At 38.7% G+C, this 20,000-nt stretch overlaps 1 protein-coding gene across 2 annotated transcripts in view; it reads right to left on the minus strand.

Moving 5' to 3' along the window:
- Positions 1 to 20,000, minus strand: part of LOC137993319 (acyl-coenzyme A synthetase ACSM4, mitochondrial-like) — a 71,512-nt gene that overhangs the window by 10,056 nt on the left and 41,456 nt on the right. For both annotated transcript variants that reach the window (XM_068839097.1, XM_068839088.1), the window contains exons 3-15: positions 19,842 to 19,942; positions 16,957 to 17,069; positions 16,370 to 16,500; positions 15,063 to 15,127; positions 14,617 to 14,671; positions 13,743 to 13,867; positions 11,255 to 11,609; positions 9,902 to 9,982; positions 8,217 to 8,318; positions 6,008 to 6,059; positions 4,232 to 4,307; positions 670 to 766; positions 270 to 392 (exon numbers count right to left, since the gene is read on the minus strand). In XM_068839097.1, the coding sequence (XP_068695198.1) occupies positions 270 to 392; positions 670 to 766; positions 4,232 to 4,307; positions 6,008 to 6,059; positions 8,217 to 8,318; positions 9,902 to 9,982; positions 11,255 to 11,609; positions 13,743 to 13,867; positions 14,617 to 14,671; positions 15,063 to 15,127; positions 16,370 to 16,500; positions 16,957 to 17,069; positions 19,842 to 19,942 (1,476 nt within the window). The remainder of the gene's footprint in view (positions 1 to 269; positions 393 to 669; positions 767 to 4,231; positions 4,308 to 6,007; positions 6,060 to 8,216; positions 8,319 to 9,901; positions 9,983 to 11,254; positions 11,610 to 13,742; positions 13,868 to 14,616; positions 14,672 to 15,062; positions 15,128 to 16,369; positions 16,501 to 16,956; positions 17,070 to 19,841; positions 19,943 to 20,000) is intronic.

Here is a 20,000-nt window from a genome sequence, read left to right on the forward strand (position 1 = left end):
TTTTAAACCAACCACAATTTTTATGATTAATTACTTTGAAGCAGTGGAAATTTTAAACTGATTTACAACTGATTCAGGGTTGCTTGAATTCTTTAATCTTCGCAGACAATACACGATATCATTTTCCAGAATGGTTCTTTTCAAAAGCTTGTTTTTGGTTATTTCGAGGGAGAGCTACGCGTTTCAACCCCTGAGTTTATTTGTTTGCAGTTCATCAGAGGTTTGACATCTGAACCGGAACTAGGCTAAGATCATGTACAAAGTCTCACCTTTGCAGGTTTCATCCAGGCTCCTGCATTCTTCATCATGTGATCTTGCAATTCGGTTATCACTTCATTCTCTTCTTTGTTTTGAAACTCACTGGATAACACGACAAAAGCTTTCGCGCACTCCTTCAAAAAATGAATTGGATTTAAATAATCCATTCTAATAAGAGTAATTTTTTTGTTAACGATAGCAAAATCATTGCCTCCCAAAGTCCATTCCCCAACGTCCAAGTTTGTGGGAGGTGAATTAGGTGGAAGTGGATGAGGGGATTACCTGTCAGGGTCAAGTACAGTGGGACTGTTACAATATCGTGCTCCTCTGAAAAAAGAACGCCTGATGCACGAGTTTACGAGAGTAACTACAAGACAAATTATTTATAATTGGACAAAAAATATTCCCGACCTGTCCTGTTGTGTTAGGACTGCTGACCACAGCACATTCCAAAACCGCTGGATGTCCTGAAAGGCAGTGTTCGACGTCATGTGGATTTATATTAAGCCTGAGAAAGTTTATATAAAGCAATTATTCAATGATAAGAACAAAGAACTGGTCGCAGCTAGAAAACGTTTTGTTCACCAGGTCAGAAAAAGTCGACGCCTTTTGCCTGGTATGATTTTGAAGCTGAACAAAGAGTTTCCAGCAATTTGAATGGGCACTTTCTGTAACTCTAAATTCTGAATTCTAATATCGAAACTGGGGAACTGGAAGGCTCACTTTCGTTGGTTTTCTGGGATTTGTTTTCCTATTTGTCAACTATCCGCCAATAACAAATATCGAGTTGGCTTCTAATAATTGTTAAGATCAGGGGACCCTAAATATCGAGAATTGCCTACCAAAACTGAAATATATACCATCGAGGTTAACTATCAATAGAGTTATTTCAGTAGAGTTATGACTTAGAGTTAGAGTTAACGACTGCCAAAATCCTGCATTCAAGATTTTGGACTGCCAAAATCCTAAATTCACGATTTTGGACTGCCAAAATCCTGAATTCAAGATTTTCGCAGTCCAAAATCACGAATTCAGGATTTTGGCAGTCCAAAATCGTGAATTTAGGATTTTGGACTGCCAAAATCTTGAATTCAGGATTTGTGCAGTCCAAAATCTTGAATTCAAGATTTTGGAAACTTAACTCTAACTCTACGACATAACTCTAAGAATAGCTGTCCCCTATACCATCCACTGACGTTGACGTTATACAAATCACTTGACTCTGATGATGACTTCCGCTCAGGTTGTCGAAACGTCAGTCATCTCAAACAGTCCTTTTCAGGACTACACTCACCCGGACGATCGTACTCCACTTGGTTAATTAAGAAAACTGAAATCACAGATTTCGTCATATTTTGCCAGGAGAAACACTTTGGTGGATTCTTTTCGAAAATAACACTAAAATTTGCCAAAGAGTTTTTGATTTTGAGAAATCGAACAAAAAGTAGAATTGGGGTTTTCACGCTAAGACTGCCATAACTTCAGCCGAAAACTTGAACATATTCATAACACTCTCAGAGAAAGAGTACGGCTGGCTCTACTAAAATCATCTTCTATCTGTATGTTTGGTATCACAATTACAACCACTTTGGATTAGAAGCGCCCGATTGCTACCTTTTGCACTTTGAAAAAAGCCTAAATATAGGCTATTTTTTGAAGGCAATTTTCGCCCCTTTGTACACGGAAATTTGAATGAAATGTGAAATTTCTGCTATTGTTTTATATCGTATAAAAAGTCAGCGTGGGCAGTTGAGAAACCATACAGTATACTATACCGAATTAATATGCAGGAAATACAAATTGTTAGAATGCGGAAATCCACATTAGTATGCAGGAAGGCACTTCATTAGTATGCAGGAAGGCAGAGGAAGGCAGTAACGAGGTTAACTTTTAACATATATAACTACTATGTCACCACCTCTGAATTTAGATAAAAATTCAAGGCACAAAAAAGAACTCTGGTAAATGGCCTCACCAAACGAGACTACACTCCGGGGAAGATCTATCATTTCAACTACACATTGGGCGTAAAAAAATGGGGAATTCTGAGAATAATTTCAAAACTGGTCATTTGAGGAAAAAAAGGGAGATACTTTGACATTTTGTCATTCGGACATCAACACACGTCAGCTTTCAACTTTCACGTCATTGGTTTTCTATGCTAGCAACACACGTCAGCTTTCACGTTTCTTTGCTTTTGTTTGCTTTTCTAGCATATTCTCTTAGGCTTTTGAATTTGGAGGCATCTACTCGTGAGACAATAGGGCCATTTATGCGAGAAAAATGAGCCCCGGATTATACGACAAGCTGTGGCTTACATAAGACGCATACTTACCGTACGAACAGTAGGGTTTTGAGCTAGGCTTAAATAAACTGCCAAACCACTTGTATAACCGGTATCGCAGCTTGTTTGCGGCTTACGTAATACCGAAAGCGCAAGGTTTTCCCGCGCTCGAGCGAGAGCTTGCGCAATTCCGCGGCGATTGCTATGAGAACCAACACAACACGAATATAAGCCATGAAACACTCATACGAGCTGTTCGCGTCTTATATAAGCCGCGCTGGTATAAATGGTCCAGTTCGCGTCTTATGTAAGCTGCGGCATGTGTAATCTGCGGCTAATGTTTATCGTATAAATGGCCCTATCAAGAACAGCTGGAGTATTTTTGAAATTTGAGTCACTTCCCAAGCTGATATTGATCGCCGAATTACACATTAAAATTCGCCTTTAAAATAAGGCCGTATTAAGAAGGAAGCAACAATCAAATAATGTGCTTAATGTTTTGGAATTATTCCTTACCTTAGTAAGTTTTTTCTAACCGGAAACCACGGTAGTTTTAGCAAAACACAGAGCGAAAGCACCGAGCCTTTTCCCACGTGGTGGTAACGTATCGTAAGGAAGTGGGGGAGGGAATGGAGGTTAAAAGGAGAGGGGGTGAAGGAAGGGCAGTAGTGTACTGTCTGTTTCTCTTACTTAAGTGTGCGTTTTGAGGGGCGAGTGCATTTTTACGATGTGTCTTTAACAGGCAGCTTAATTAAAAACGGTCTCAATATATCAAAATCTGTTATATCCAATCAGTCAATTAATCAATCGATCAATCAATCAATCAACCAATCAATAACTTTTATTTATTAATTTACACTTTACAGTTGGACTGGTCTGCGAATATAGCTAGTGCTTGTCCAGGCGGATCAGTCTATCAAGGTATAGTTACAAATGGTTTTCATTTATAAATAGAAAAACGAAAAGTTCGGGAAAAAGTGAATAAGATAAAAAGGTGGGAAAAGAATGAGAAAATTGAGCGGTTACCAGATTTATTAGACCATTGTTTTTACCGCTACTGGTACCGCTACAATTTTGTGACCCTCGTATTGTAGTGTAAATTACGAGTAAAGAGCCTTTTCTTGCACATGTCTCACTATATGGCTTTTTAATCGCTCAAGCTGAATTCTTTATATGAGTTGAACAACAACAAGGCTTTGCAAAAATTCCAAATTTCCGTGTACCAAGGTGCGAAAACTGCTTTCAAAAAATGCCTTATTTTCAGGCTTTTTTCAAAGTGCAATATTTAGCATTATCATTCATTCAAAATATTTCTCCTTTTCTGATTGGTTAAAACCACACGCATAATTCACCATAAACAGCTGCTGTTGACCAAAATCGAAAAGAATCTTTGTCATATTGAACCAATGATGTCAAAAGTGCAGCCCGCTGCAGATTATTGAAACGATAATTTTAATTTTAATCGAACGATGGGTCGTCTTTCTCCAGGAAAAAATATGAAGAAATCCGTGATTTCAGTTGTGGAAGTCAATTCCCGATATTTAGAGTCCCCTGGTCTTAATTCCTTGTTACATTTTATGTTTAAAATTAAAGATCAGTTGAGAAATGTTTTGGTAAAATACAAACCTTTCCAGTGTAGTTTTCTGATAAATTATGTCATAATTATCAATAATAAGTAATTTTTCTTACCCATTTACAAAGATAATGTCATCAGTTCGTCCTAAAATCCAGAAATAACCGTCCTCGTCTTTGAAGCCAATATCACCTAGTTATTTGAATAGACAATTGACGAATTTTTATGAGATCAAGAGCGATGACTTTTTCATAAGAAATGTTCCCGAAAAGCATATCATAATTTACACACGCTCTGTCTTCCTAGCTAGAATTCTTTGGAGGCATGAAAAGAAAATAATATAAACGTAACTAACACGGTTTGAAACTTTTACTGGCCGAATAGCAGAGGTTCCGAGAACAAGTTCAACTAAGGGGCACTAAGGGGGTCACTGTGGTGGGGATCGTAGAGTGGGGATCGTTAAACTCGGCCAGGATCATTAGACCAGCCCCCCCCCCCCCCCCCAAACCATTCAGACTAGCTTCCTCTTTAGTGTTTATGCACGAAAAAGTAAACAAATGTGCATCACAATGATAGATAAAGTCTGAAAGCTAAAGTTTTAGTAAAGGTTTGAAGAGGAAATATTGATTAAGAACAGACGTAATACAGTCCCGATATTATAGTGCTAGTCAGATGATAGAGAAGTGGTTATGTAGGTTATGTAGAGGTGGTTAGTAGGTTGGATTCTCTCTCTAGGAAGTTAGAACCGTTTATGATGCTGATTTTTTCATGAGCTGAACCTAATACATTCAATTCAGAATTTGGCGTCTGAGCCAAATAGGAACGGTCCTTTCAATTGGGACCCCAAGCGTGACAGTTTTGGGAGAACTTTGACTTAGGGGCCGAACTTTTCATTTGCCGAACCTAATGCATAAATCATCTAAATTACTATGACGTGTTTTACTAGTAGTTTAACTCGCTGCATTATGAACGGCTATGGGTCGGAACAGCTAATTAAGGTCGACGCCTGTTGGACGTCTGTTGATGATCAGTAGGCGTAATTTTGTATTTGAGGCCCTGTTTACAAGGAGGGAGGGTAACCCTAGTGCTAGGGTTACCCTAGCAGGAGGGTCATAGACAGCCCGGGTTTAGAAGCGAAATTTCACAGGTAGTGTTACCCTAGCACTCTGGAAAAATTAATCACAAAAAAAAATCACAAAAACAAAATGACCGACAAGAGAAGTGTTCTTCTAAGTACTTCGATTCTCCTGTCTGTGCTGCCTGTTATTGCTCCGGGCAAGAGTCATGGAAAGCTGCTATGTTACCTTCTTATTTCTAGACAACGGCAACAAGTTACAATACAATACTTCACTCGCTCGAATGACTTGAATGCAACATGTGAAACGGGAGAGTAATTCCACGAAGATCTCGAACAAAACTTGGCCGTACAGATCATTGGTGGAAGACGTTATTCGAGGAAACGATTCTTACCTACCTTGCACTTGAAATGATTACTGTTTCTAAGAGAAAAGGAAGATTATAATGCGTTGAGCACCGCGTTGTATGAGGTCCGCCATGATGGCCGTTTCTTGTCAACATTCAAAGGGTCTGGAAACTATTAAAAAGTTGTCCCGGGTAGGCGAGTTGTCCCTAGCTTGAGCGATTACAAGCTGCTAGGGTTACCCTGGCGCTAGGGTAACCCTACTGCTAGGGTAACCCTGGCTGCCTTGTAAACACGTTGATGAAAAAAAGAAGAGACGTTGGAGCGCTAGGGTAACCCTTCTGCTAGGGTAACCCTAGCACTAGGGTTACCCTACCTGCTTGAAAACAGGGCCTGAGTGGTTCCAAATTCGAACTAAGTGCGTCCCGTGAAAAATTCGGCGCCTGAAACGTGCCGCCTTATTTCGATTTACCTGTGATGTAAAAGTCTCCAGAAAAGCAAGCTGCTGTTCTATGAGGATCATCCTGTTAATGAAGAAAACGCGTAATACTTGTTTTGTCTAACATTTTTCCTATTCAGAATTTTTTTTTTTGTGGTGATCTACAGTTTTCCTTAGACACTCGCCCACAACCTTATATTCTTCGCTTCAAATGAAAACATGACGGAAAATCAGAATTTCTTATATTTTTCCCTGATGTAGCCTGTGGGAAGCTTAGAACTGACCTGGCGGAAAGAAAAGTTGCGGATTCAGAAATCTCCTGATACGTGTGGACGGGGCATCATCAAAAATCTTAGTTGTGCACACTTTTTCAATTGACAATTTCGCTACCCGATAAAAAAAAGAAACCCTGAAGCTTCTAAATTTCTGACATTTCGAAAGAGGAAATATCAATGTAAAACCTGGTATAAAAATTATTTTTCGGACTTTTCATCACCACTGAGTAATAATGCTCTTGAAATCGTTACTTTTTTTTCGTTTCTATCAGGTTAGATTTGTGATTACCAGCATTTTGAGAGCGTTAGTACTTAGCGCTGATGAAAAACCCGAAGGTAATTTTTATACCAAGTTTTACAATGACATTTCTCTTTGAAAATGCCAGAATTTTAGGTGTCTTGGTGTTTTACCGGGTAGCCAATTTGCCCGGGGAATTTGCCGCTTGAAAAAGTGTGCATGATTCATTTGTTTAGGAAGCGAATTTTATTGACTTTAAGCGGCTCGTCGTGAAATTGATAATTAGGGACTGGTCAAAAAGTATAGGGGAGGGTGGGCCGGAGCAGAAAGGGGGTGGGTCATCAGTGTTTGAGCCCTTAGCAAGGGTGGGTCGTTCGATTGTCAGCGACCCATTGGGGGTGGGTCACCCTATTATCGAGGGCTTGATTCTGTTGAAATAGCTAAGAATAAATTTAAAGAATGGCAGCTTTAACGACGTACAATTTTATCTTTGTTCATAAAATACAACTGTTAAACCGAAATTAAAATGATAAAAAAAGAAATCTCAGATGAAGCTCAGATGAAGACTTGCCTCTATAAACAGTTAGAGTAACAGTGACAGCATTGTGCCATTGAGCAAACTTCGCAACACTTAAACATGGCTTACAAAAACTGAAAGAGTTAAATAATATTCTCGTTAGTTTTACATGCTTTTGTATCTGGTTAAGCAACAAACCTAACTGTAAATCAACACCACCACAACTTCATATACAAATGTGGTATAACTGCCGGATTATATAACAAAAAAATATATTATCAGGGGGTGGGTCACGTACGTTTCAGCCTTCATTTAGGGGTGGGTCAAATAGTTTTGTGCCCAAAATAAGGGGTGGGTCATGTGTTTTTTATCTGCCACATTTCCAATTGCTCCGGCCCACCCCCCACCCCCCTATACTTCTTGACCAGTCCCTAATAAACCACAGAGGTATAATTGGTCTCAAAAGACTTGCAAACCCCTCAACAATGAATTTCTAGCCTCAAACTGAAGTCTTACTTTGATGCAGATTGAACAGAGCGAATTTTATGATAAGGTTTGAATCACTACATTTAATGTGTTTCCCTCCACAGCTGGGGTTTGTAACTAATTTGTGATTTTTGTCAGGATCAAATACCTAGACAGAATAAAAAATCCCTTCAGGTTTGTAGGTTTACCATGGGCTATTTCTAGGCGAAATATGAAAAATTGTGATTTTTCATCAAGTGCCAAATGTGACAAAACAGCAGATATCGATAAATCACTTTAATTCCCAAACACTAAAACCGAAAGTGATATTTCCTAACATCTGAGTTAAAGGGAGCAAGGAAAGAGGGGTGGGTGCTATTGGGTATAGCCATAGCCAAGTCCCCAGTCCACAGTCAGTGGTCAAGCGGTTCCGTAGTCCATACATATATTACACTAAGGGAACCTTCGCAATTTGCATCCATAACTAAAACTTCATCTTTATGGGGACTTGAAAGTTTTCCTAATCTTGTGCAGTTTAGACCACTAGCATTTTGTAGCTAGTAAGTACTCTGGAAACGGGGCTTTCGATTTAAAACTTCAAAAGAAAACGGAAATATATTGAGAAAATTAAAGAGTGAGTGAGTGAATGAGTGAATACTTTATTTACCCTCGGATTTTAGAGTAGCGTCAGTGTATAAATTAAAGTAAATACAGTTGAATTTATTCCATTCTCTCCATCTAACTCACCACATAATGAGTAAAGAATGGCACAGGACGGTACGGCTTTACTCTAACCATAACTCTTCCATGGTGACCTGGAGACACTTCTTGGTTATTATCGTCAGTGATCTGAAAACAACAAGAAATACTGGCATCAGAGTATGAGCCCTCTCCATTAAAGGTCAAATGAACCAAAATAAAGACATCTTTTCTGCGGCAATTTCAAAGCGACGAAATGTTAAATAAAATACTTAAAAGAAAACTTATGCGAAAATTTTTTTTCTGAACCTTGCATAAAAAAGAGTAAAAATAAGTTTTAAAATTACGAAGACGACCGATGGCTTCACGAAAACCTTTCCAAAATGACCGGGAAATTTAATGGAAGGAGTGGAACTGAGACTCTGCTTTGTGACGCCACATTGCTGCGTTTCTGCGTCAGTGAGTCGTTCGTGGTGAGGTTTTGGATCTAAATACAAACCTTTTACTTGGGAAATGGCTAAGTTTCCCAAGTATTCAGAAATCAGTAGTGCGCAGACAAAAATGGTCTCTGTGAGAGAGATTTGATATAAACATGATTTTCAATTCCTCGTTGAAGTTCTATTTTGGTTTGTCTTTTATGAGCTTCCTGAATTTATTTTGACGTATTTTATATACGTGAGATACCTATACTACATCAAAGGATAGTTGGTTTTCTAAAAGAATCTAATATAAGTAGATGTGAATACAATGTGTATTTGACAAGCCGGGATATTTCTTACATATACACGTAGGACATGCACAGACAAAACGGAAACTAAACGGGCTTTACATGTCTGACTGCTATTATAGGTAGAGTGTCCACTACTTTGGACCAAAATCTTCCTCATAGACAAATATAATGTGTTTAAAGTTACAGAGCTAAGAAATTTACATAAAACTAGCAGATGGCCTGGTTTGTCCACAACTTTAGACCAATTACCAATAGATATGTAAACACATGCCAGTCATGCTAGGGTGTCAACAACTATGGACGAAAATCCCCATGCACAAACATGACAAAGGAGGTAAGTTTCTAACGAAACTGTGTTGCTGCGTGGGTGGGGAGTATTACAAGATAATTTGGTTTTATCAGCTGGGTTGATAATGTGAATTGGCCAACGTAAAGAGATTCGGAAGCTGACGTTTCGAGCGTTAGCCCTTCGTCGGATTCGCTCCGACGAAGGGCTAACGCCAGTTAGGCTGGGGTGTCAAAAACTTTGGACGAAAATCCCCGTATAGGAATATATCGCGGCAGTTTAGGCTGGGGTGTTAACTAATACTACGGGGGCTTTACAAAGTGGATAGTGCAGTAAAAATAAAAATTAAAATTAAAAATACCTGAAAAATTAAAATTAAAACGGAGCTCTGAACAAGGTTAATTCAGAGGCCTAGATGACTATCACGTGCTACACTCCGTCTTATATGCCCCTTTCTTTCTACCCATGATGCACCGGCCTGGGACCCAGGCCACGTTGTGTCCTGTTCTGGCAAAATAGTTATTTCGGACTTATACGCAAGCTCATTCGTCAGAAATAACATTTCAGTTTAGTTTCCGCACTTATTTTGACGAATATTATGCGTAACACGAATACGTACTGGACGACTAATACGTCCGCAAAATGAATAAAGTCAATCACTTGGCATTCACAGTGAAGCGCATTTTCAATTGAACATCAGTCAGCCCGCAAACTTACCACCAGATCTACGCTTGGAAATGGTTGTCCAACAGATCCTATTCGAACTTCACCGTTCCTTGGCGTACAGCATAATGCACCCTTCAATTAAAAAAAGGCATAAGTTTCAGTGGTTTCTAACAGTCTCACTGTCGCTACCGGGGAATTTCGCCTCGGTTTCGAGCAAGTTGAGTTCAACATTCACTCTGATGAGCAATTAGTCAGTTAACCCCTTTGAGGAACTTTCCGTTGACCATAACCTGTAAAATATGTTTTTAAGTTCTGGTTGTAAAATGTAAAACATAGTTGGTTGTTCAACTACCTACTGAATCATAAAATGACGAAAAGTATGTTATTTGAACAGTCAACTCGTTTTAAGATCAACATGTTCCCCTTTCCGGTGAAGTGTTAGAGAGAGTCACTTTGTACCAACTTTGTGTCTACTTGTTTCCAAAAAGACACAATAGTGTATTGACAGGCCGTCAGTACTGTCAATTTAACTCTTCATATGTAGTTCAACTGTTGTTAAGAGAGACCTCCCATTCGTTGTTAAGAGAGACCTCTGTTGTTAAGAGGTCCCTCTCCAAGAGAGACCCGACCGTCCATTGTAATCACACTATCAAAATTAATTAAGGTATTTTAGTATAAATACACAGGTGATTATACAAAACCGCGCGCTCTCATTGGCTCGCTATCTCGGATTATCAGCCGATAATCACCTCGACGGACAAAATGGCTGCCAGTAGTCGTTTTGCCACTGTAAAGTGAAGATGATTTCGCGTTGAAATGTTTTTTTTTTCTCTTTTTTGAAATAATCACCTGTGCATTTATACTAAAACAATTATTCGCCTCAGGCTCAGTGATTATCGGTGAATATTCACCTCGACTTCGTCTCGGTGAATATTCACCGATAATCACTTCGCCTTCGGCGAATAATTGTTAAATAATACCTTAAATATTCTCATTAATTAAAACTGGGTAAAGTACTGATGCTTTCAAAAAAGAAGCGTGTCTTAACATCTGTGTTACATAACTGTGTTATTAATCTATTTTACTCTCTGTGAAAACTGTGGAGTACTATGGGTCTAGTGGCCCATTTAAGCCGTAGTTTATCCCGGTTTCTGAAGCATGAAGCGACTAGGATTATTGCCACTCCTCCTCTGAACGGAATTCTGGTCCATCGCAGGTAACCCAGCAGCATTTCGTCTGGTTTCCCTGACAGTTTGCCGATATCCATTTATACTCTTGGGGGAGAAGCACAATACCCGGCCAAGAATCGAACCCGCATCTCTCAATTCGAAGTCCAGCACGCTACCCACTAGGGCACCGTGCTTCCCACTGTAAACCAAATGATCTCCAAATATTACACCTTACCGCTTCTGTCTGTCCATAAATACTCCTAATGTCAATTCCCGTTGCTTCTTTCCATTTAAGCATCACTTCTTTATCCATCGGTTCACCAGTTGTCATGCAACTACTTAACTTAGAGAAATGAAAACGTCTGAGGTCCTCTTTCACCGCGTTAATGTAGATACTAGGCAGCAAGAAAGTGAAAGTAATGGGAAACTCGAGAAGAATTTCTAAAGCTTCTCTGCCGTTGAGATTTCTGTAATGAGCGAAGACTCCTGCCCCAACAGACCAAGAGGACACGGCCATCGCCAGAAGTATGACCCAACCTGTTCCACTCTGCGACCAAACAAGATCGGACTCGATGATTCCCATGCCGAGTCTGAAACACAGTCAGCGAATTAATAAAACAAAGAAAACAATTGAAGAAACTCAAGACTGAAGTAACGGCTTTTTAGCTGCAGACGAGCCTTTTTTTGTTGAATAGGATCTCTTTAATTGCTCGTTTTCTGAGATCCCAACAACTTGTGAATATAATTATGTCCAAGGAAAAGCTGTAATACATACAACCGTGTTCGATGGTTTACTAAGCACTTAGGCCCTATTTATATGGTCTCGGGTAACCGAGACCCTCCCCCCCGAGTTACCCTGGGCGAGATATTTTTCCACTCATTTCTTTAAAAAATTCTATCAACCGTTTACATGAGGTGGGCGAGACAACTCGGGAGGGCGGGACAACTCGGGGAGGTGAGTTGTCTCGCCTCAGCAGGTAGAGTAACCGCTGACAGGCGAGACAACTCTTTCGCATGTAAACAGTTTGGCTCGACTACCCGAGACGAGACAGCAAAACCTTAAATGCGCACGCATAAAACAAAAATGAAAGAAGCAACAATTTGGGGGCTTCTATATGTTGATAGTGTTCGCTTTCAAATGAAAAGGTTTTTCCCGCCCAAATTCTCACTGCAGTCAACGGAAACTCTCGATTCAAAAACAGCCTTTCATTTACACTACACATTACTACTCCGTTGAGATTCTCAGTCCATTTTCTGAATGTAAAAATGCAACTACACTTAATAAAAACGAACTATAAAGTAAAAAGGACAAAGGATGATACGTTTACTTTGAAAGACGCGTCTTAAAATATGTGCATAATTAATTATGAGCTCTAAACGTCAAATTAGCAGAGCAAGAGTCTTTCATTTGCAAAATCACGGCCACATAACAACTGAGAATGATTTTCCATCTTTGTAAATGACATTTTGATATAGACTGATATAAATTTGAAAAAAGGTGGGCCGACGTTTTTCAAATTTACCCAAATTCAATCCATTTCAATCCTCCCCAGTTTTGCCCATCCATGTCCCTTCTTGGCTTCCCTGTGTTTTGTTAGAGTTCTTCTATAGTTTTGAACAGTTATTTTGATATTTTAGTTAATTCTATGACCATTAGATCAGTGTTGAAATTGCCTAAAATTGCGTGACCTAGCCCCTTTAAGTAGGGTCAACTTTGTCTAGGTCACGCAATTCTCATATAGACGCTCGGTAAAGTTGTCTCGGAGAGATGTCTCGGGTACCTAAATGAATGGCCCCAAGGGACACAGTGAATTTTGTTTCCCCGAGACCCTCAATGTTTGCCGAGGGAAACATTGAGGTCGAAGGGAAACAAAACTCACTGTTTCCGCGGGACCAGTCATTAAGTGTTTTGTTATACTCCCCAACTCAAAATTAGTTTGGTTTACGCCGGCTCGCTCATAAATTTGCCGCGGTTTCAAGGAGCACGACCTGATCACGTGCGAGTGGAAAGTTCATGGTGTTGTTTCCCTAGGGAGTTAGTGAGTTTTGTTCGCCCTTGGGAGTTAGTGAGCACTGTTTTGATCCACGACACGTGACGCGTTGTCCTCCAATCGGAAAAAGTATTAGAGTTGGGAGGCATAACAATGCATAATACACGCGGATATTTTGCGAGTTGCGTAATAAAATACGAGCAATGAGCGCGAAAAAATATTAAAGATCGTTCTGTTGTGTCCTCTTAGTACATAAATTAGAGGATTGGGGAAGTGAAACTAGTTTCTAAGAAACACACAACGAGTCAACCATGTGCTCTCTTTATTCCCCTTTCCATACTGCTCCTTTCCTACTTCATGATATACATGCATGAAATGTGACATACACGACACGCTCGACAATCGAAAAACGTAATTATTATTCCAGTATCATGTCATTCTCTTTGGCTTTTAGTTTTAAATTTGAAGTAAACCAGTTTTTGCAAATACAGTAGGTTTTTGCACCGAATGATGCTCGTATTTTCGCACTCATTGCTTGTATATTGAATCCTCGCGATACAAGTTTCACCCCGTTTGCAATGGAAACGATTTCTATCCATATTTTTCTGTTGTAAACCGGTCACACTAAAGTTCATTACGCGTTCATTGACCTAATGAGAAAATGGCGTAGTGACAGAATAATAAGATTCTTATTTAACCATGAAGTTCAAGTCAGTCTGGATGTGACCATACCTATCCATGCCTGTACGGTTTTGAAGACCCCAAGAACCATGTGAATGTTCCACCATTTTTGCATTTCCTGTTGTTCCACTTGTGAAGACTATTGCAATTGGTGCAGAACTTAACGAATTGACCGACTAGGAAATAAACGAAAAGAAATCAGTTGGGATAAGTTTCTGAAAGTATTCCATACAACCACTTAAATGACATGCCTATAGTGGCTCGGTTTCTGTAATATGGGCCCTATACGAATGGAAAATTCAGTTACTCTCTTGTTTCACGCCCTCCTTGAAAAATCCTTGCAACCAGTCATTACGACATGACTTATGATAAACGAATAAACAGTTCGTTTAAAAAGTAACCACCCACTTTGAAATAAAGGAAGTCCGATTTAGTAGCACCAGAATTAAATGATTCGAAGCTTCCCTGATTATGGTATTAAAGTTTTTACAAAAAGAGTAAAGTACTATTAGGAGCGCCATTAGCTTCCTACTGAGGAATTGGAGGGAACGTTGCCTCCCGCTTTTGATTGCGATTCAGCCACGACAGAACTTGAAGGGTTGTTCTGAGTATGTCACTCTGACAATATTAACCAAAATAGTTTCGTTTCAGTTAGGCATGACAGACAGACAGACAGTTTATTCTCTAAAACATAAACAGGTTTACAGAGAAGTATAATGAAGACTTAATGAGAAAAGGGCAAAAATAGTTAAACTAATACCTTGCCCTAACAGTTGGAAACATGTAAAAATTACCTAATTAATTAAGTGGATACATTAAGTTCCACGGAGCTACGAAAATACGTGACCATCTTTCCTGACCGCTGACCAAGATCAGTTAGGCATGAAATGTTCTATACGATAAAAAGGTAAAAATTTAAACTCGCCTGATAATCGCTGGAGGCTTGTTGAAGTAGCTCATCGAAAGAGAGCCAACTGTTTCTAACAACACCAACAAAACAAATACTCAATAAAACGCTTCTCAATAATTCCCCCCCCTCCCTGCCCCAAAGCAGTCTTTTTTTAAGAAAAGTCATTGCATCCCCCCTCGTCAATTCCATGCACAGAGGCCTGTTTGCTTGGGAACGGAATTCTTTTAACGTTACGACGAACTACGGCAGGATTTAAGACGTGAAATTTTAGGATAAGTGGCAGAAAATGAATTTTGGAAACGGGACGAACAGGCGTAAATGGGCAGGGTGGGTAACGAGACCCCTAAAAATGACTACATCTGGATAACTTTTTGTCAGAAAGCGTACAGACGAAAAGAGGCAAGTGTTGTGAAAGCATCGTACTTATCGTTTGAGTGTCAACATTACTTATCAAGAATTACCTGTTGCTATTTTTCATTCTATTGAACATCAACCTACACTTGACAGCGGAAGATGAACTAGAAAACTAATGAAAATATGTGACACGATTACGGATATGGCAATGGTAATGATAACTTAATTTGTACACGGTAAATCCATCTGCAGCAAAGATTTTTAAAATTATAAAAGATTAGCTTATCATCCCTAACTGAACTAAGTAACCTAAACTACATATTAAACGCTCCTTTACAAGGATGCCGTGTTAAAACGCATTCAAAACTGTGGTGACGTATGTTAAGATTAAAATCTTGCAAAGATGTTGCTGCACGAAGGTTACTGGATAGGCTGTTCCATAACCTGGCTCCGCTGTAAGACAAACATGCACTTCTTCAAATAATTGGTGCGGGGCTGCGTAAGAGCCAATTTATTTTTAGTATTCTTTAAGGACGGTGCCTACTATTGTTATTGCGCACACGTTCTGCGCATCTCGAGATACTCGGATTTCCTATCGGTGATGCTTACTAATACAGGGATATTTTTGCGCGGTTTAAAACTATCCGGAGAAAGTAGATCTTAGTAAGTACTCTTGGTATCCAAAAAGAAAATTGAGGGTAACCATGAATTTTTGAGAGATAATTAAGCTTCAATTTGAAAAAGAACGCCATACATTTCTTTATATTTTAAAGCTTTTTACCAATATTATTCATGAATTATCTTTGAAAAATGCGTGGTTACCCCCAATTTTCTTTTTGGATTTCAATAACACTTGTTGAGATCTACAGTTCCAGCACAATCAAAAACCGGGGCAAAAATATCTTTAATTAGTAGGCACCGTCCTTAATCGAGGACAAATTCGCTGTAAAAACAACAAAAAGGGTAACACTTTGAATATTTAACTGTGTCAGGTCGTCTACCGTTGCTGTTGTCCCACAGCAATCACTTTTAAGAATAACCATAAGACATGGGTTTTATATTACCAACATTTCATGAGCATGATAAGACGTAATTTCTGGCAAAGTTTAAAAATTTTCTCTAGATACGGTTCAGAGCCACCTTAACTTTTCGAAAATTTAAGCCAGTCAGTAGTACTGACCTACATAATTTTTTTAAACTTTGCGAAAATTTGCACCTTATCATGCTTATCAAATGTTCGGCGGTTTTGAAACATGATTAAAAAAAGCTAGGGGGACTCCCTTTCCAACCACCCTCTCTTTTTCTCTCCTCATTTCCTGTCGCTCTGTCAGTGCTATTTCGCCTCTGCTTCCTAACTGAACCTTACGCAAGCTTTTTATATTTTCTTAACAAGGTAGACATTTGGAAAGCTAACCTCATCAATAGTATTCAGTAAATTGTTTTCAATGACGCCATTAGACACGAAACACGTAGGTTTGATTAAGAAAATTCTTCTTTGTAGCTCTGCACAGCCAATATTAGTTGGAACAGGAACTAAAATTGCCCCTAAAATGTAAAAAAATAATCATTAAAATTATGCTGATCAGGTAAACTTTGCGTCAGACAACCATTGTTTGTACTGTTACTGATTTTAGAATTGTAAATATTAATAGTGTCATTATAACATCATTTGAAAGAAAAATATATTGTCGTAAAAAAGGTGACAGTATTGTAATTAATGTTAGCACTTTAAGATTTTGTTTTAAGGTGATTCTCCATGTCGCAAACAATAAAAGAAAGTAACGCAATAACAGAATAACCATTCTCTGTTACAAGAAGCCTTTAAGTGATGTCTAAGTTACATTTGTCTCCTTGCATTTGAAAAGTTAGTCCTGCAAAGGTTAATTACAGCGGTCAGTCAGGGGTAGAGTTGTGTGACAACCAAACGGGTGACTGAAGGTGTCTTGCTTACGATATTACTCATATCTTACGATGGAGATCTGTACTTGGAGGTTCCCTCACCTGTTCTAAAACAAGCAACTTGCATCAACCAATACTCTGGAATTCTGGGTACCAAAACCATCACTCTGTCTCCTGATGTGACGTTGGCGACTGTGTAGAGCACATTTGCTGCCCTGGTAATTGATAAACTTAAGGTCATTCCCCTGTATTGCATTGCCCATCCTTACTGCGCACGATTTATTGCGTCATTAGCGCACGCACATACAGAAAATGGCGGAGTTTTCTTTACGGCTTGGGTCGTGAGAGAGATAATTCGTCATTTTCTCGTAAACGAGTATGGTGACCTATAGTTTTTCTCTCTTTTTCTGAGTCTAGCAATCACCTTCTAACAGGAATATAAACATCTTCTAAAACAGGAATATAAACAAATTTCTATCGCACAAAAATAAATAATCAGCGGAAAAGTGAACTTATTGAACAGATATGGTGGCCTCGAGATCGCTGCATGCTAGTAACAAGTTGAATCAGGGTCGACTAGAAATGAGTGTTTTTATGATGAAACATATATTTAATTATTCCTTGAAGTTGATACAGTATATCTATAGTTATATTTCTTGTTTTGCTTTCTCCCTATTTTTTTCTCCTCTCACAAGACATGGCATGAACGATACAAATAATAACGATTCTGAAGCTCATATTTTAAGGAATTATGGGGTATTTCAAGGTGCTTCTGCTCCTAAACAAATGTGGGGACCCCTCTTTTTTATTGACAATTTATTTAAATTTCCTTAAGATGAACAACCAATAGGCAAAGTTTGAACGAAAATCTATTGTCAGTCCTATTTCAGGGGAATGACCTTAAGCTGAATTTTGTAGCAGCCAACAGTTTTATTTTGCAGCTTAGCGCGCATTTCACATCGACAGAAAAAAACGGCACGCGAAGCTTCCCCAGTTTTAAACCACGTCTGTGCGCAGGGCATGCGCACAGCCATATCACTGGTTTTGCCAAAGCGAAGTTGATAAAGTAAATTAAATGCAATAACGAATTTCTAAAAGCCGATGTTTCGATCGTTACCCTTTAATTTAAGCATTCATTGATAATAGTCACTTTTATTTCCTCTCGACGAATGGTCAATGCTCAGTGTATTGTCAGTTGGTCGCAATTTGCTACGGAGGTTAACAATTGTATCTTAATCAACTTCACATACAAGTTGATGATAGCGCAAACCTTTTATCAAAGCGAGGACAGGTATAATAGAATAGAATACATATTTAAGTGTCCAACCATGTAGCGCCTAAGAGAAACCCATACTAATAAGAGGACACATATTAATATAAAATACAATACAGAATTAAAAGATTGAGACATCTACAATAAAATATAAATAATATTATTATATGGAGGAGAGTGTTTTACTGGGAACTAAACCACTCGTAGATTCCATACACCACTTCGTATTTGTAAAGCCGTATTTGTAAAACTTGACTACTTTGAAACACAATAAAATCGGAAATATTCAATATTTAGACTCCATATAATAAAAAGAACATTACACGTTGGCTCGAAGATATGAATTTTATGTTCTCGAGGCAAGAACAATATCTCACTCGTTCGCTTCGCTCACTCGTGAGATATTGTTCTTGCCACTCGAACATAAAATTCATATCTTCTCGCCACCGTGTAATATCCTCTATATATAATTCTTATGAAATGAGTTTAATTTGCTTCTAAATGAAATTTCATTTTCATTTCAAAGAATGAGCACCAAAACTAATTTTGGGAATGTCGCCAATGGTAATTCGGAAATCTATTAAGGTGATTCCTCAGTATTGCATTGCGCATCCCAACGGCGCACGATTTCGCGTCATTTAAATAGAGCGCGCAAATGAACGCGTGCACGTACACAACGAAAGAAATTTCTCTCAAGCTAAGCTCCATAGCGAAATAAATGTTCTTTTTCTTTAAAACGAGCATGATGACCTATATTTTTATTGCTTAATAATAGATTACATATCGTTTTCTTTGATTTAAAAAGTAAAAAAAAAAAAAAAAAATTACAAAGTGATAAGATATAAAGTGAAAGCGTGTAAAAAATCGTACTCTAGAATGCAAATTATGACCCCGAAAACAACGACTATGCGAACGCTTTACGTCGACGACGTTTAAATGGTGTGAAATTGCGATAAATTTCACATGATATTGTTCCATATGCTTGACACTTTCTACCTGTCAGGTTTTTTCCCAAGTATTAATTTAATAAATTATGCTTCGAGCTACCGCAAGACATAACTTGGACCGATAAATAACGCGCGTGATTAGAACGAGTAGAGCCATAAATTGGGTAAGATTGGCCCGTCACATCTCTTAAGCGAGAATGGTGACCTATCATATTTTTTGTGCTTTTCGAAACAGTGCTTGGTAGAGAACATTCAGGGAAAGTTTCAAAAAAATTCATCGGTAAATTTTATTTCTGAGGAATCACCTTAACTTAATAACGCCTTTTCTCACCGACGCGGCACAGCAGTTCCTTTAGAAACTAGTGGCCTTGTTGTACTTCAACAGCGTGCCATTGCGCAGACCGGCGCTCCCCCAACTGAGCTAACTAAACGATCAAACATTTGTTCAGTGAAGCAAATTACTGGATGAAAATGTTTGATCTAAATATCAAACATGGGTAGCCATTTAAACGTCAAACATGCTCTTCAAACGCCATGTTGGACGAAAATATCTGATTGTTTAGCCGGCGGAGCCGGCGCTTGACACGTTTTAAACACAACATATTAAATGAAACGAGGACTTGACAGTTATTTCTTTCGTTTTTTCGTGTGTTTGAAATAATTACTACGGTTTCAGCAATTCTTAAAGCTAATTCTTTGGCTCTACAAAAGAGGGACAGACTGGCCCTCAGCACTGTTTGTCTTACATGCTACCAGAGGAATCATACTTTTTTGAAATTGAGGCAAGATCCTGGAAGCTCCACTTCACTTCTTGTCCATCACCATCGCTCCACCATAGAGCAGGATTGTAGTGTACCTTGTCACCGTGCTATGTGAGGACATGAACCGATCACAAAAACAGGTTTGCATCAGAAAATAATAAATAA

This window comes from Montipora foliosa, chromosome 1 (genome assembly GCF_036669935.1).
Source record: "Montipora foliosa isolate CH-2021 chromosome 1, ASM3666993v2, whole genome shotgun sequence".
Taxonomy (NCBI): Eukaryota; Metazoa; Cnidaria; class Anthozoa; order Scleractinia; family Acroporidae; genus Montipora; species Montipora foliosa.